The sequence below is a fragment of the Sorex fumeus genome, unplaced genomic scaffold (assembly GCF_029834395.1).
Source record: "Sorex fumeus unplaced genomic scaffold, SorFum_2.1 ptg000037l, whole genome shotgun sequence".
NCBI classification, from domain to species: domain Eukaryota; kingdom Metazoa; phylum Chordata; class Mammalia; order Eulipotyphla; family Soricidae; genus Sorex; species Sorex fumeus.
In genome coordinates this window covers 8,804,112-8,820,013 of record NW_026606094.1, presented here as the reverse complement: position 1 = coordinate 8,820,013, position 15,902 = coordinate 8,804,112, and the positions used below count along the sequence as shown (strand labels likewise).

The 15,902-nt window shown below is 40.2% G+C and overlaps 1 protein-coding gene across 1 annotated transcript; it reads left to right on the top strand.

The window, feature by feature from the left end:
* Positions 1-6,627: 6,627 nt before the first annotated feature.
* LMOD2 (leiomodin 2) lies at positions 6,628-15,078 on the top strand. Its single transcript, XM_056118322.1, has 3 exons — positions 6,628-7,000; positions 12,615-13,961; positions 14,710-15,078. Exons 1-3 carry the CDS (start codon positions 6,728-6,730, stop codon positions 14,734-14,736), a joined length of 1,647 nt encoding a protein of 548 aa, XP_055974297.1. The 5' UTR covers positions 6,628-6,727; the 3' UTR covers positions 14,737-15,078.
* The last annotated feature ends 824 nt before the right edge of the window (positions 15,079-15,902 follow it).

The window sequence follows — 15,902 nt, the reverse complement described above, 5'->3', positions numbered from 1 at the left end:
AATGGGCACTGGTGGAGGGATGGGTGTTTTATCATTGTACAATTTTGATTGTACAATTTTGATTTTGTTTGGGGGCCACATCTAGTGGTGCTCAGGGTTTACTCCTCTCAGCTTTGTGTTCAGAAGACCACATGTTGTGCTGGGGATTGAACCCAGGTTGGCTGCATGCGAAGTGAGGGTCTTACCCGCTGTACTATCTCTCCAGCTCCTGAATCAACTATTATTAATAGTAGCAAAGAGATGTTTTTGTTTTTTTAAAGTAGACTTTCTGTGCTTGACCATTACACAATCACTTTCTTGAAGAAAAAGAAAGGAGACAGCATATTCACTTTCCTTAGAGAAAATATCTTTCCTCATAAGATACAAATAAGTTTCAAATAAGCAATTCTAGATAGATTGTCACATAGAGAGATTTGAGAACTAAACTGTTTGTGAACATCAATCACAAGGTCCTTTTGTTTTCGTCTTGACTTGTTTTTGTTTGAGGGCCACACCCAGAGGTGCTCAGAGGTTATTTCTGACTCTGCACTCATGAATCCCTCCTGGCAGTCTCAAGGAACCATATGGGATGCCTACAATTGAACTCAAGTCAGCATTTGCAAGGCAAATGCCCTACTTGCTGTATTATGACTCCTGCCCTGAAAAGTTTCTTTTTACATCGGAGGGATTCCCAGGTTGCCCATTTTTTCCCCTGGAAATTTGGGGGTTAATAAAGAAAACAAACAATGGAGTCTCTCAACCAGTGGAACTGACAGTCAAAAGAATATAGCCACATATGCCATTTCTATCTGTCCATCAATATGAAAAGTCCAGCTGGAGTAGCTACTAAGTTATAAGTTTAAATAGGAGGTTTATGATCACTGCCTATAAATGGTCTTTATTGAAATATCAGATTCGCTGATAGGACCACTGTAGCTGATTTTTGGAAATGCTGCCTGGTGAATTTTTCTCTAATTCAGTCTTCTTTAAGATTAGGACACTTGGTTAAAGTTTTGCCTATTAAAAAGGTAACATGTGGCTATGGATGATGATTCCAGGGATACTATTAGATTTCCACTTAACACCAGATTATAAGAGTCTAGAATTCCTTGCCATGGCTCTACAAATTAAAAAATACAACATGACACTTCCCAGGCAGTGGGCATGAGCAGGGGAAAATGAAAGAAAGGAGGAAAGTAGTTGAAGGAGAAAGAGCGAAAACCAAGACAAGTCTATCTAAAATAGTAAATGAACCAAAGGCCACCTTCTGCCTATCACCACTTATGTCCTTATGCCAACATGACAGGAAATTGGTTTCTACCTTTGTGAATGTGTTCAAAGGCTTCTCTCTCTCTCTCTCTCTCTCTCTCTCTCTCTCTCTCTCTCTCTCTCTCTCTCTCTCTCTCTCTCTCTCTCTGCCTCTGTGCCTTTCCTGACACTACCCATGTTCTTTGCTACTTTGACGCTTCTCTCCTTGACACCTTGGAGAAGTTGTAACTTAAGTGTTATTGCCAGCTCCCTGCCTCTCTCCCAGGAGCCTGATCTGTGAAACCGGATCACTTTCTGTTTTTCTCTTTGTAATTCTAGCTTCTAGCACAGTGCCTTCCCACACAGGAGGTACTTGATAAAAGTGTGTTAAATAAACAATTAAAATATTTCCGGGGAGAAAAAAAAAAGAAAATGCAAAAGGAGAAAATTATATCTATTTTCAAAAGAGAATTACTAATATACTGGGAAATAGTCTGGGTCTGATTGCCAATCATAAATCATAAAAATAATTCTCTAAACATAATTTTTAAACAAAAATACTAATCTTAAATAAAGCTTGCAGGGTATACTAGAGCTCAAATGGTAGGGCATATGCCTAACATATGTGAGACCTTGAGGTTGATTGCCAGTACCACATGCCCTGTATACTCCAGAACATCAGGTATAGCCATGGTGGCTCCAATACAGAAAGAGATGGAGAAGTGAGAGCATGTGTTATATATATATGTGTTATATATATATATATATATGTGTGTGTGTGTGTGTGTTATATATCTGTGTTTTACATATATAATATATATTTATATATGTATAAATTCTTTACATGTATATATCTTGTAGAGGCCAGTAAGCTATTGAGAGTATCCTACCCACATGGCAGAGCCTGGCAAGCTCCCTGTGGCATATTCGATATGCCAAAAACAGTAACAATAACATGTCTTATTCCCTTGAAAATGAAAGAGCCTCCAATATGGCAACGTTGGTAAAGATGAGTAAGAGAGGCTGCTAAAATCTCAGGGCTGGGACAAATGGAGAGGTTATTGGTGCCCACTCGAGTAAATCTATGAACAATGGGATGACAGTGATACAGTGATATATATATGTACGTATATATATATATATAGAGAGAGAGAGAGAGAGAGAGAAAGAGCTTATAGTTGTAATATTGTTAAATCTAAAAGTAATTCTGTCCAAAATCATAAGGTGATCAAGTGGAAATCCTCAATTAGAAAAGGCTGATGCTTGGACCATGATGATTGACTTTTTCCCTTCTATGTAAACAAGTTTGAAAGGAAATATAAATTATTCATCACATTATATCTAGCCAGGGTCAAGTGGTAGTAATAAAACAGAATTTTATCCAGTGGATCAAAACTTTGTGGTAAAAGCTTGAGGGGGGATCCAGTAAATAAAGATCAGACATTAATTGTAACTATGATGATTATCCAAATGATTTGTAAGAAACATACTGATATACAGATAACCATTGTTTTAAGGGAGTATCAATGATACATTATAATTTTAAGAATTACAGTAATATCTTCTTTCATGGAAGCATTCTTAAAATGATTTATGGGCCCACTCAAGATTTGGGAGAAGATACTCCCAAGAAATTATATCCTGCATTGTTTTAATGAGAAAGCTAAAATATATAGGTTGATTTCTCAAAGATAATTTTCAATACAAAAGAAGAACTTTTTTATAACCTGAGCTATCTGACAAATGAAGTAAATTCCTGCTGATATATAATTTTTACTGAAAAAAATTATCAGATTGCTAGAGCAAGAATATTAGTATATTTCAAAATTCTCTTGAAAGCTGAGAATTTGTAATTTTGAGAATATCGGAGCAAGTATTTACAGTCACACAAAACATGTATTATAATTTTCAAGCATTAACATTTTTAGATTTCTGCTCAAACATCACTGTCACATAAGTTTCTTCCCAACAAGAAACTTTAGCCCTATAATCTTTTTTCTTCCCTCTCACTCTGCTCTATTTCTTCTCATAGAGCTTTTAATATGTTCTATGTTTACCTGTTTAAATTTTGCCTCTCCCCTAAAAATAATGGTAAATGTAGTTCCAAGAACAAAGGGACTTTGTGAGTTTTCTTCACTACTCTAACCCTACCTCCTAAATCAGAACCTGTCACTTAATATGTTTTATAAATTGTCACATAAAAATAACATTTAAATGTATTAAAATATTAGAAATATAAACAAGAAATGAAATGTAATTAAACTATTTTATACATGCACCTCCAAATCGAACAGTGGTCAGAATATATTCCCAATACATAATCATAGAAAGAATGAACTTGTATACTCACTTCTGTGTACTTTATTTTCATTTTTTTTATTTGATAGATTATGATGTAGTTGTAACCATCATTTATTTTTTGACCTAAAATGTGAGTAAGTAACTAGTATCACATAGAAATGGCTTAAGAAGAACAGAGATAAATAGAATAGAGTTGACTATCTAGAAATAAGCCCATATATTTGTGGCCTATTAATTTTCCACAAAATTGCCAATACAATTTAATGGGGAAAGAATTATCTTTCCAACAAATCAGTCTAAGACTATTGGATATCTTCATATGAAAGAATAACATAGCCTTGCAAATATGTAAATATTAAGTCCAAATTAATAGTAAGCATAAAAATAACAGTAATAGTAAGCATAAAATCTTGAAACTATTAGAAGATAACATACTGATTCATGAACATATTACATTTCTATTTATTTAAGTCTTCTTTTTTTTTCAGAATTATAGATTTCAGCACTAGGTATTGCATATATCTTGTTAGATTTAGTCCTAAGAGCTTCATTTGTCTTTATGCTAATAATTTTATGCCAATATTATTCATAAATTTCTATTTCCAATTCTTCACTATTAGTATCTTAAATATTACTTTGTATATTGATTTTGTATTCTGTGAATTTATTGAACTAATTTTTTCTTTCTACTCATTAAATTTCTTTGGAATTTGACATGTAAATGTCAATATTTTTTTTCCTTCCCCCCACATTCCCTAACTGTATGCTTTTAATTTTTTTATACTGCCTTATTGCTGTGGTAAAGAGTAGTTAGAGTTAAGTATTAAGTAGGAGTAACAATAGCTGCCTTACTGACCTCCTTCTTTTAGGCAAAAGTAATCAATCTTTGCTTCTGATGTCCTGTATCCATTTGAAAAAGCTCCCATATATTTCTATATTCCTGAGCACTTTTATGTTGAATTTTTTTTCCTGTTATCACACTAATTGGTGATCATGGTTCAGAGCTTACTCCTGGCTCTGCACTCATGGATAACTCTGGAGGTTTCATTGGACTATACATGGTGCCAGCTATCAAACCCAGGTTGGCCATGTACAAGCCAAGTGTCCTAACCACTGTACTATCATTCTGGTCCCTTGAAAAGATGTTGGCTTTTGAAAAAAAGAAAAGAAAAGGAAAGAAAAGAAAAGAAAAGAAAAGAAAAGAAAAGAAAAGAAAAGGAGATGATGACATAGAGGTAATTCTCTCTGATCTTGGGACATTAAAGTCAATTTTCTCTGCTTTCGGATTATAATATAAAAAACTAAAGCAGGGGCGGAGAGAATAATACAGGGTTAGTGAGAAAGTCTAGCATGTGCCTGACCCAGTTCTATTTCTGGTACCAAGAAATCTGTAGAGTTTTTCTGGGTACAAACCCAAAGGCCTACAGCACCAATGGGATGTCCCTGGTATCCCAAGAACTGCAGGGTACTACTCTAAATGCACCCTCGGGTCCCTGTGCTGAACCCACAGGAGGTTGTTGAAAAATTGTCAGTGATGGCTCCAGATCTCTTGAACACTTCCTGGGATACCTCCACCCCAGATACTAAAGCAACAGAAGAAAACGATTATATACTGGACTTCATAAAAACTAAAGTGTGCACTCTTTAAAAGGCACCAACCGACAAGGCATAGAATGACGGGACACATCTGCCAATCATGTGTTGATAAAGCCCAGAACACTTAAATTTAGAACCCTTATAACTCAGTGAGATAAGCCCTAAGCACTACTGGGTGTGGCTCCAAAACAAACAAAAAAGTGTTGAACATAAATTTACCATATAATTTAGCAATTCCATTATATATTTACATAATTTTCCCCAAAGAAATGAAAACACATTGCTACACAAAAACTTGATGCAAATGTTCATTGCAGTTTTTTTAATAATAATCCAAACCAGGAAATGATGCAACTATTCATCAACAACTGAATATTTGAGTATTTCCTTTTTTAAAAATATGTGTATATTTTTATGTGATTATTTTAAACTATTTTTACCTATATATACTAAAATTATATATATTTGAAATCCTATAATCTCTGCATCTTGTCACATTCATAAAAATACACACGACAGATAATTTATGTTCATCTTTCTTCAGTTTTCAGTTCAGAAACAAACCTGAGTTCAAATTTAAGCTCTTCCACTTCTTAGCTCTGGTCTCTAGTTACTCCTTGGAGTTTATACATGTAAAATATAGGTAACATACACTATAACATACACATAATTGTAAATAACTGTGGGATTATATGAGATTAAACAGACAAAATGCTTAGCAGTAGGCTGGCACAGTGTCAGTTCTTAGCAAACCATATGCAGTACTAGCATTAGTCTTTTTGGAGTTTTATTTGCACATCGAGTGTCTCACTAATATTTATAGCAAGGAGAAAGAAGCTTTTTGTTAGGTGGAAAAAGCTACTTCTACGTCTCTAGCGGTCTGACTTTAAAATTTTCACTTAGGAAATTTCTCAGAACTCTAGTTGCCAAGTATATAGAATGAAGAATGTTAGTCCATCTCACTGGACTTGTTATGATTAGGAAAACTTTATGAAGATACTTTGTAAACTTCAAGATACAATAAAATATAAAGTACTGAATTAGTATGACCTTCTAATCCGTCAGTGCCACCCACAATACATTTTTAGGAGAACCAGAATAACTACTCATAGATTGATGTGTTGTCCTTTCTACACCGCTAGGATTATAATGAAAGCATTTTCCCTGCTAGGCATGGTGGTGGTGGAGTGTCAAAGTCAATTTTATTCTCCTGTTATTTGGATTCAAAGTTACAGGACCTGTGTTACTCTCTATCTGAAACACTCTGTCTGTCCCCTGTCCTTTTGAGCTATCAGGCTCAGCTAAATATGTCCCTGGCCAGTATGTTAATAATCCCCAGTGCTTCTGAGACCTCCATCCACCACCGATGTGACATTCTTTGTGTTCAAATGTCTAGCTGACGTCTGATGCTTAAAACAGCCTATGCTTTCACCCCTCTCTGCATTGTCATAGCCCTGTATCATCACTCTTAAAAGGCTATCACAGCCACTCATAGCACCAGTTGCTTTGCTGACCAGCCTGCTCACTTGCCTCCCTGCCTGCTTCTGACAGCCTTGAATGCCTGGTTCTTCGAGCACCTTGTGGGTCTGACAAAGCAGGGACCATGTCTACTTTTGGCTACCGAAGAGGACTTAGCAAATATGAATCCATCGATGAGGACGAACTCCTGGCTTCCCTATCAGCAGAAGAGCTGAAGGAGCTAGAGAGGGAGTTGGAAGACATTGAGCCTGATCGCAATGTTCCCGTGGGGCTCAGGCAAAAGAGTTTGACCGAGAAAACCCCTACAGGAACATACAGCAGAGAATCACTCATGGCCTATTGGGAAAAAGAGTCCCAAAAACTCTTGGAGAAGGAAAGGCTGGGGGAATGTGGAAAGGTAGGCTCTCAGGATCTCTGGTTGGCTAATCCCACCATCATGATCCCATACCCTTTCCCAAACCCAGAAACCTGTGTTTATCTAACTCTATGTTTCTTCACTTTTTTAAAAAATTAAATCCCATTGTACTTACTGCTGAAAATTTTATCAGGCTAATATAGTCGTGTAACTTCTAGAATCATTCAATAACATTATGTAAAATTCTTAGTTGGTGTTCTTTGACTAGACATGGTATCTACAAGAGGAAAATGAGTCACAAGCCAAGTGTGGGTTTAGATATGTTGCCAAATATGAGTCTAACTGGATGTATAAATTGGTCATGTGACATAGTATCTTGCTGTGATGTTGATATGTTAGAGTATGTGTATCTGTCATGTATCATCTACTGTTATCAATTAAATTAAGTTCTTCTGTTAAGACAAAAGTGGGATCTCCAGTTACTTTGACTGCGATGGAGCTACAGTAAAATTATTTTTTCCCAAACATTAAGAAATGTGGGATGGTAGGAAGTATATGGTATGGAGATTGGGGGACCTTATTTATACTTTCAGTCCCAAAGTTTAGACTGAACAACCTGCCACATCTTTGAGAGTCTATTTTCTACATGTTCATGGGAGAAATTGAGTTCAGTTTTTGAAACTTGATAAGTTATAGTCATCAAGAAAATGCTTAAGTGCTGGAATATCCTCAAGAATAGACTCTTTAAATGATGGCATTGCTCCTGAAATCTCTCTGAGGACCCAGGCTGAGGAAATGTATTTATGTTAAAGTTCATGCCTCTTATGCTCCTGTGAACATTTGAATTTATGAAATGAGTCATTCACAGATGATGTTCAAAAGTCTATGGTTTTGGAAAAGAGTAAAGGCAATTAGAATATTAAGACAAGAAAAATTTCTGAATTTGTGGAGTACCAAGGTCAGAAGCAACTGCTTAAAAATTCTGCACTATACTGGAATTATCTAAAATCAAAATATTCTAAAGTCAATGGCAAGACTCCCATATACTAATCTAGGTGCTGTTAGATGATCGCGACGATAAGGGTGTGTGGGCTACATTTGCAGCAAGATATGTGTGAGCTTTGCCCACATCAATCATCGTAGGAAGGGCCACTGGGCCTGAGCCAGGGTCTGCCAAGGCCATAGTAGCCGCCTGGATTAAGAGGCTGGAGTGGAAGGTGAGAAAGAAGGACACACAAAGATGGTGAGAAGCTAGTAGACTTGAGGTGGTCAATTTCTTCACAACCATGATTTTTAGAGAGTAATTTTTTTCCCTCTGAAATGACAACATGTCAAAAATATTACATTTTTAAATTTAGAAAATAGAACATTTCTCTATAAAAATATAGAAAATGGCATTTGGGTTATATCTGTAAAGTACCTCCATAATAAAAAGGATTCAAACTGCCTCTGAATATCCAGGACAATCACCATAATAATAGTCCCCCAAAGACATCGTAATGTCACAGTGTCTACACAGTGTCACAGAGATCAGTGGAGAACAAAAGACAAGGCCTGTAGTCTGTCTGTCAGCTGAGGAGCCACACCTGACCCTGTCAATGGAGGAACTGTGGCTCGCTGCCAAGGGCTTATCAACTCAATTAGAGAGGCTGCTGTGTTGATGAACTTTGATTCCTTTCTCGGTGGCTTCACTTTTCTCCCACTGCACTTTCCTCTCTGGCCAGTTGTCTCTGCAGTCACAAGGAGTGCTGAGTAGAAGCTTGCTGGTGGAGAGTGTAAATCCATTCCCACCACAGGAAAAGGCCGAAAGCAGCCTAAAGCAGCTGACAGGTGCTTGGGGGAGGGAGACAAGATCATAAGTAACAGTGTGGATTACAGGGCAATGGGAATCTTGGTTATCAGGCTCTTGGCTTTTATGAAAACCATGTTCGGTGACTCATGGTCTCTGCCATCTAGGGTCAAACAATCTTCTGCTGTCTTGGAGCTCCAGGGGGGATCTCAGAAATATCTGGTTAATATCCATCTCACTGGAGTAGCTGTTGGGACTTGGACATTGGTGGCAGTTCACTCCCAGCATGCCACTGACTTCTATTTGTGAGAACTGAGGCCGGAAGATGTCTAGAAACTAATAGTTGATAAGTAGAGCTGAAATTCAATCCAAGGTCTGTTGGCACAGACCATGATTCTCCAAATATGACTGGCCCACCTGGAAACTGTTCGTTTTAGAGCTGTCTCAGGTTTGCTGAATGAATTTGTCAATCCAGCAATGAGTGGTCTCCCAGTAACTGTAATGATGCCAGGGATGTGATCAGAAGAAGTGCAAGTCCTTTTTGTTGTCTTATTTATTTCTAAATGGACCGACACTTACCTTCTCTTGTTCATCTCTCGCCATCTCACTGCTCCATCTTATCTCTGGCTTTTCACTCCATTTTTACCAGGATGAGGAATTGCTTTGATAAAAGGCAGAAAAGAGAGTTATTATGCCAGAATAATTTAAAAGTATGCAAATTTTTTTTTTGTATCCTTCTGTCTCCCTTCTCCAGACAATTGCTTTCCTTTTGGTGTTCTCCTAGATGTTCCCCCCACCCAACAGTGACTATCTCAGAAACCATAGATTTTAAAACTGAAAAGCCTATCCCGGGCTACTATTCAGTTTCAGGCAAAAAGGGACAGTTGCTTACCTTATTTGAAGTTTTTCACCATTTTTCTCCTAAGCCTGTTCCTGATTATTCTGAACCATTAACCAATGTTAATTTTAGTCCTTTGGGCTAAAAACCAATTTATTGAGCTGCCACTGCTTGCTAAAAGCTTAGGGGCTACGAGAGCAAAACAGACATCATTCTACTACCCAGAACTCTTTTAAGAAAAATTACAAACGAATGGTTTTGCTCATGGAAGTATAATACCAGGGACATATATAAAAAGGATACTTTGAGGAGGTATCAAAGAAGGTTTTCTGGTTACACCAAAGCACATTCAGGTTTACAAGTTCTTATGTAACTGCTCCAAGAACATTTGTTTTTGTTTTTGTTTTCGTTTTGCTTTTTGGGTCACACCTGGCAACACGCAGGGGTTATTCCTGGCTCATGCACTCAGGAATTACTACTGGTGGTGCCCGGGGGACCATATGGCATGCTGGGAATCGAACCTAGGTCGGCCACATGTAAGGCAAACGCCTTACCTGTTATGCTATCACTCCAGCCCCTCCAAGAACATTTTGAGGGGAAAATATTTCTCTGAGACACAAATGAAAGGTCTTTTAAAAACTTTCCAAAAATTTTCAAAATGAAACTTAAAATAAAAATGTTCTCATTTTGAGGTAGGCCCCTTTCCTTCAAATATGGAAGCAGCTAAGAACAAATACATATGTATATAGATGTGCGAATGTGCAATTGACATAGCCTAGAATTAAAAGCTTACAGGCAATTTCTTCTTTCAACTTACCCATCTACCCCTGCTAGACATGGGGGAGGGCTCCCCCTCTGTTCTCTTACAAGTCAAAAAGCTGGTCTAGAACAAAGCTCTTTCTTTCTCTTACGTTTTTTGGACTGTCATCCCACCCTCTCACCACACATACACAATGTCCCCCCCCCCCTCCTGCTCCTGAAGAAGTAAATTTAGACTGGACAAACTATCTCAGGAGTGGCTGACCCCTTCCCCAGGCCATCACTTGGTGCCTGCCACTCCAAACAAGTGGATAACTGGAGGCTATTTTGTGATAGCAACTGGGCAAACAAACCTGAAGACAAGCATAGTGTTTCCAAAGCTCATTCCACATGCCACAGGCAGCAGGAGCCCACAGTGTGAAAAAGAAACACCACCCCCACCAAAAACCAAAAAAAAGTAACAAAAACCTCAAACCACTGCCAATGGAGTCAGGAACATGGCTTAGAGGGTGAGCAAAGCCCTAGGTTTGGTCTCTAGCACTGCATGCCCGCCCTTTCCAGAACCTTGGTGTGTGTGTGTGGGGGGGGGGGGGTGGTTGGCCTCTAAAATATTATAAATAAACTAATTGAAAAGAAATAAACGACCAACATAGAAGAAAGAATAAAGGCTTTGTGGATAAGTGAAAAGATATAAAACCAAAAAGACAGCAATTGGGGGAAAATCAGAATTGGCAGCGATTTGTTTTACTAATCAGAAAACAGAAAGGAAAAGAAAGAATAAGTTAAGGCTTCTTCATACAGAGACTTATAAACAGGAAAGACAGAGAGAATAAAATTATATTAGCTTGAAGGACTTTCCAGACTGGTACCTGGTAAATAATCTAAGTCTGTCAGGCTGAGGCAACGACCTGCTTTAAGGTTTTTCACTCTTTTCTGCAGTTCTTATTAGGGTTAGAGTCTAGTTAATGCCAAGGACGATGATCTTTCTCTCCTTGTTTTCTACTGCCAGGCTCCTTTTAGCCCAGTGCTAGGATGACATTTCAAGGTGATTTACTGAAAGGGGTGACCTGAATGTTTGTTTTTGGTTAGAGCTGGGCTTTGACCTACTGCCGCCCTTGAAGGGTCTGCCTGCTTGGCTTTCCTCTCCAGATGAGGGGTGGCAAAGCTCACAGGTGAAGCGGGGGTCTCAATGGTGCTAGGATTCCACAGGTAGCTAACTGTTGGGGAGCCAAAGACACAACCTCTGTGTCCTCTAAGAAAGCCCAATATGGAACACTCAGATCCTGCTGGAACTGCTAAATGTGGCACAATTAGGGAAGAATTTTCCAAGACAGAGAAAGCAAAACCATCATGTCAGGAACATGTCTAAAATGCACAGTCTAGGGGGCTGGAGAGATAGTACAAGGGTAGGGCACACAGCTGACCCCAGTTCAATCACGGGCGTTCCATATGGTCCCCCAAGCACCACCAGGAGTAATTTCTGAGTGGAGAGTCAGGAGTGACCCCTGAGTACTGCTGAGTGTAACCCTAAAACTAAAATCAAATGAAGTGTGCATGGACTGTAGTGATCCCCATTACCGGATGGTCCTCAGAGCACTACCAGGGTGGCCTGGTTGCCCCTAGTTCTACTGGACCCAAATAGTGCCTCCTTGCCCACCCTGAGCTGGTTTGGCTTGGGAGTGCCAAGAGTTCTTCGTGGGTCTCCTATTCATTGCCTGGAAGGCTGGCCCAAAATAAAATTAAAAGAGAATCCAGAAGAATGTTGGATATTTTTATTGTCACTTGCTGGCAGGAGAAAATAAGGAAGGACAGAGTGGTGATTACAGAAGGGGGGTTTAAATTTGGCAAACTGCAAGTTGTCTAGGAGGTAAGGAATTCAAAACAGGTAGTTAAGAGAATGGAAAATGTAGCAAAGTCTCTCCAACGCTTAAGTTCCTCCCTGCTCAAATGGACAAAATGATAGTATAACATTTACTCAGTGAATTAAATTCTGGGTATTTATTCTGCCCAAAACAAAAGTAATGAGTGTGGAAAAAGTTCCTGAAATGTATACCTAAAATAGATCAGAAACAACTTTCTCCTTTGTTTCTTTTGTATTCTTTTTTGTGTGTCGCTTTGTTATGGATTGAGGTGTAATCGATAAATCATGTCATTTTAGTTTAAGGCTGTCGAAATTATTGATTGTAACATGAGTATGTATTTTGAAACTGAATTTTGCTCATTTAAAAAATATCTCAAAAATGGTTTAGTGATGATCTGCTCCCTTTTAGGTTGCAGAAGAAGACAAAGAGGAGAGTGAGGAAGAGCTTATCTTTACAGAAAGCAACAGTGAGGTTTCTGAGGAGGTGTACACAGAGGAGGAACAGGAGGAGGAAGAAGAGGAGGAGGACGAGGAGGAGGAGGACGAGGAGGAGGAGGAAGAAGAAGAAGAAGACAGCGAAGAAGAGGAAAACGAGAGAGGCATGAACGGAACTGTGAATAGCTGCAGTGTCAACGGGCCAAAGACCTTTAAGAGTCAAATCGAAAACATAAATTTAACCAACGGCCACAGTAAAAGGTCCACGGAGGCGCCGACGGCCGCCATCCACCCGTGCGGAAACCCCACGGTCATCGAGGATGCCTTGGAAAGGATTCGCAACAATGACCCGGACACCACGGAAGTGAACTTGAACAACATCGAGAACATCACCTCGCAGACCCTCACCCGCTTCGCCGAGGCCCTCAAGGACAACACGGTGGTGAAGACCCTCAGCCTGGCCAACACGCACGCCGACGACAGCGTGGCCGTGGCCATCGCCGACATGCTGCAGGTCAACCAGCACATCACCAACGTCAACGTGGAGTCCAACTTCATCACGGGCAAGGGCATCCTGGCCATCATGCGCGCGCTGCAGCACAACACCGTGCTCACCGAGCTGCGCTTCCACAACCAGCGGCACATCATGGGCAGCCAGGTGGAGATGGAGATCGTCAAGCTGCTGCGGGACAACACCACGCTGCTGCGGCTGGGCTACCACTTCGAGCTCCCGGGACCAAGGATGAGCATGACCAGCCTGCTCACCCGGAACATGGATAAGCAGCGGCAGAAGCGCATGCAGGAGCAAAAGCAGCACGAGGCGCACGAAGGCGGAGCCCAGCTGAGGACCAAAGTCTGGCCAAGAGGCACGCCCGGCTCTTCGCCCTATGCGTCTCCCAAGCACTCGCCCTGGTCCTCCCCGAAAGTCTCCAAGAAAGTGCCCACCGTGAAGAGCCGACCCCCTTCTCCCGTGGCCCCGCCGCCGCCGCCGCCGCCGCCCCCTCCTCCGCAGAAGCTGCCGCCCCCGCCGCCGCCGCCCCCTCCTCCGCTCCCCGAGAAAAAACTCATCACCCGCAACATCGCCGAGGTCATCAAACAGCAGGAGACCGCCCAGCGGGCCTTGCAAAACGGACAGAAAAAGAAAAAGGGCAAGAAGGTTAAGAAACAGCCCAACTCCATCCTAAAGGAGATCAAAAATTCCCTGAGGTCCGTGCAAGAGAAAAAAGGCGAAGAGGGCTCGCGACCGTCCACGCCCCAGAGGTCGGTTCATGAGAATCTCATGGAAGCCATCCGGGGAAGCAGCCTGAGACAGCTGAGGCGGGTGAGTAAGCCAAGAACGCCCGTGGGCCACAGGTAGGGTAGGGGAGTGGCGAGATGACACCCAAGTCACCTCTCTAAGGAGCCAGGCAGGCCAGAGCAGGCGAGCTTGGGGCTCCAAGCAATAGCGCTGGGGAGGGGGGTGTAGCTCAGTGGATGGAGCAGCCCCTCCCCCCCCTCCCCGCCCCAGGTGAGGCCTTAAGTGGGTCCTCCTGCATCGAATGCAGAAAAACAAAAATCTAGGCTTGAAGACATCAAAGGCAGGTCACCGTTTCTATTTGAGAAGTTTGAGAAGTATGCCCAAGTAGAAGTATTAGAAGTGTGCTCTCTCCTTCTCTCTCTCTCTCTCTCTCTCTCTCTCTCTCTCTCTCTCTCTCTCTCTCTCTCTCTCTCTCTCTCTCTGTCTTCCCTGCTCCCCGCCCTTCCTTACAGGTACTGAAGGGTTATCATGTATAACCCAGCCTATCTTCTGTCTTCTTAGCAGACCTGCAAGATCCTCCAATGTATCAAAGTGCTGATTTCCTATTAGTAAATCAGAGTATAAGCAACATCCCACAAAAAAGGGCCACTTTTCAAAATTTTATCACAAAGTTGTGGTGATTTGAAGCCTAACTTACAATGTAAAACTTGAATGCCATGCGGTAACCCAATAATCCTTCTATATGTGAGTTCTGCCAGAGACACCCCCTACAGATAGTTTTCACTTTACCATTTGTATTGTTTTGTTGAAAGAAACTCCCCTGTTTTTGTAGGTGGAAGTTCCAGAAGCCCTGCGATAAAAACACCATGGTTAGAAGAGGATGCAGATTGATTCAATGGTATTACATAGAATGCATTGTGAGAGGTTTCTATAACACCTTCATTTTGAAATGTTCCATGACTCTTAAAATAGCCTTATCTATCAGTTCCAAAGAGAATTTTAAAACAATCAGCATGTTTCTTTTGTAAATATGAAAGTAAATGTCTTTTTTTTCTAATGTCATGAGCTTTGTATTGGCAGGAAGCAACTTATATAAAGATGTTCTTCATAATTCTGGATATGTTGGTATATGTGAGCTGTAATGAATTAATCAAAATAGGCTGTTATTTTTGTAATCCTAATAAATTTGCATTGAATTTTTTTTGGTGTGTTTTTTAAACAAACTAATTTGTGTGTATACGAGAGTTGATACATCTTGTCAGGTGTGTGTTAACATTGCTTAATATTAAAATATTACATTCTCACCCATAAAGGGCTTGGGTTCTTAGCATTTTCCTTTGTTTCCTCACGTCCATAAAAACATGCAGAGTTCCTTCTACTCCTCTGGAATCAAGATTGTTCTTTAAAATCTTCTGGGTAGCTAGAAAAAGGGTCTGAAAGACACCCAGTGTGGCTTTTATCTTGAATGCATCAAGGTGAAACCCAGGACATCTGCTGACAGACCACATTCCTATAGACTGATAAGTCCCCCAAGTCAAGTCAAGCATTTATAATTAAAATCAATTATTTCTAGATGTAAAAAATCAGAAAGTTTCTTGATAAAGAGAAAATATATGTAAGGAGAATGCATGGAAGATGAGTACCTTGAATCCAGAGCTACTATAAGATTAATGTAAAGGTTCATGAATAAGATCTATTTTGAAACTCTCCTTGGATAATCCTGGTCCTGTGGTGTTCAGTCTTTTTGCCCTGATAAATGGTGGTGATACCAGTATTCACCGCAGGAACTCCATATCCAGGGACAAGGGCTTATGAAATTGCAATCTCTAAGGGTTATTCTGTCCCAATCTTGCTCAAGAAATAGTTATCAGATTTTGCCTTCATCCCACTCCAGTGTTCCTCTCCAATGTAGAAAAATGATAAATCGCTACTAAATTCTTTGTATTAGCTACAATTTGTGATGCTTTCTTTGTGTCCTCCATGGTACAACAAAAAATCTGACAGACACTAGGTCATCCCATGTAT

Coding starts and splice junctions, on each gene's coding strand:
- LMOD2 (XM_056118322.1), top strand. CDS start 6,728: ATGTCTACTTTTGGCTACCGAAGAGGACTTAGCAAATATGAATCCATC. Junction 7,001..12,614: donor GGCTGGGGGAATGTGGAAAG/GTAGGCTCTCAG, acceptor GCTCCCTTTTAG/GTTGCAGAAGAAGACAAAGA. Junction 13,962..14,709: donor GCCTGAGACAGCTGAGGCGG/GTGAGTAAGCCA, acceptor CTGTTTTTGTAG/GTGGAAGTTCCAGAAGCCCT.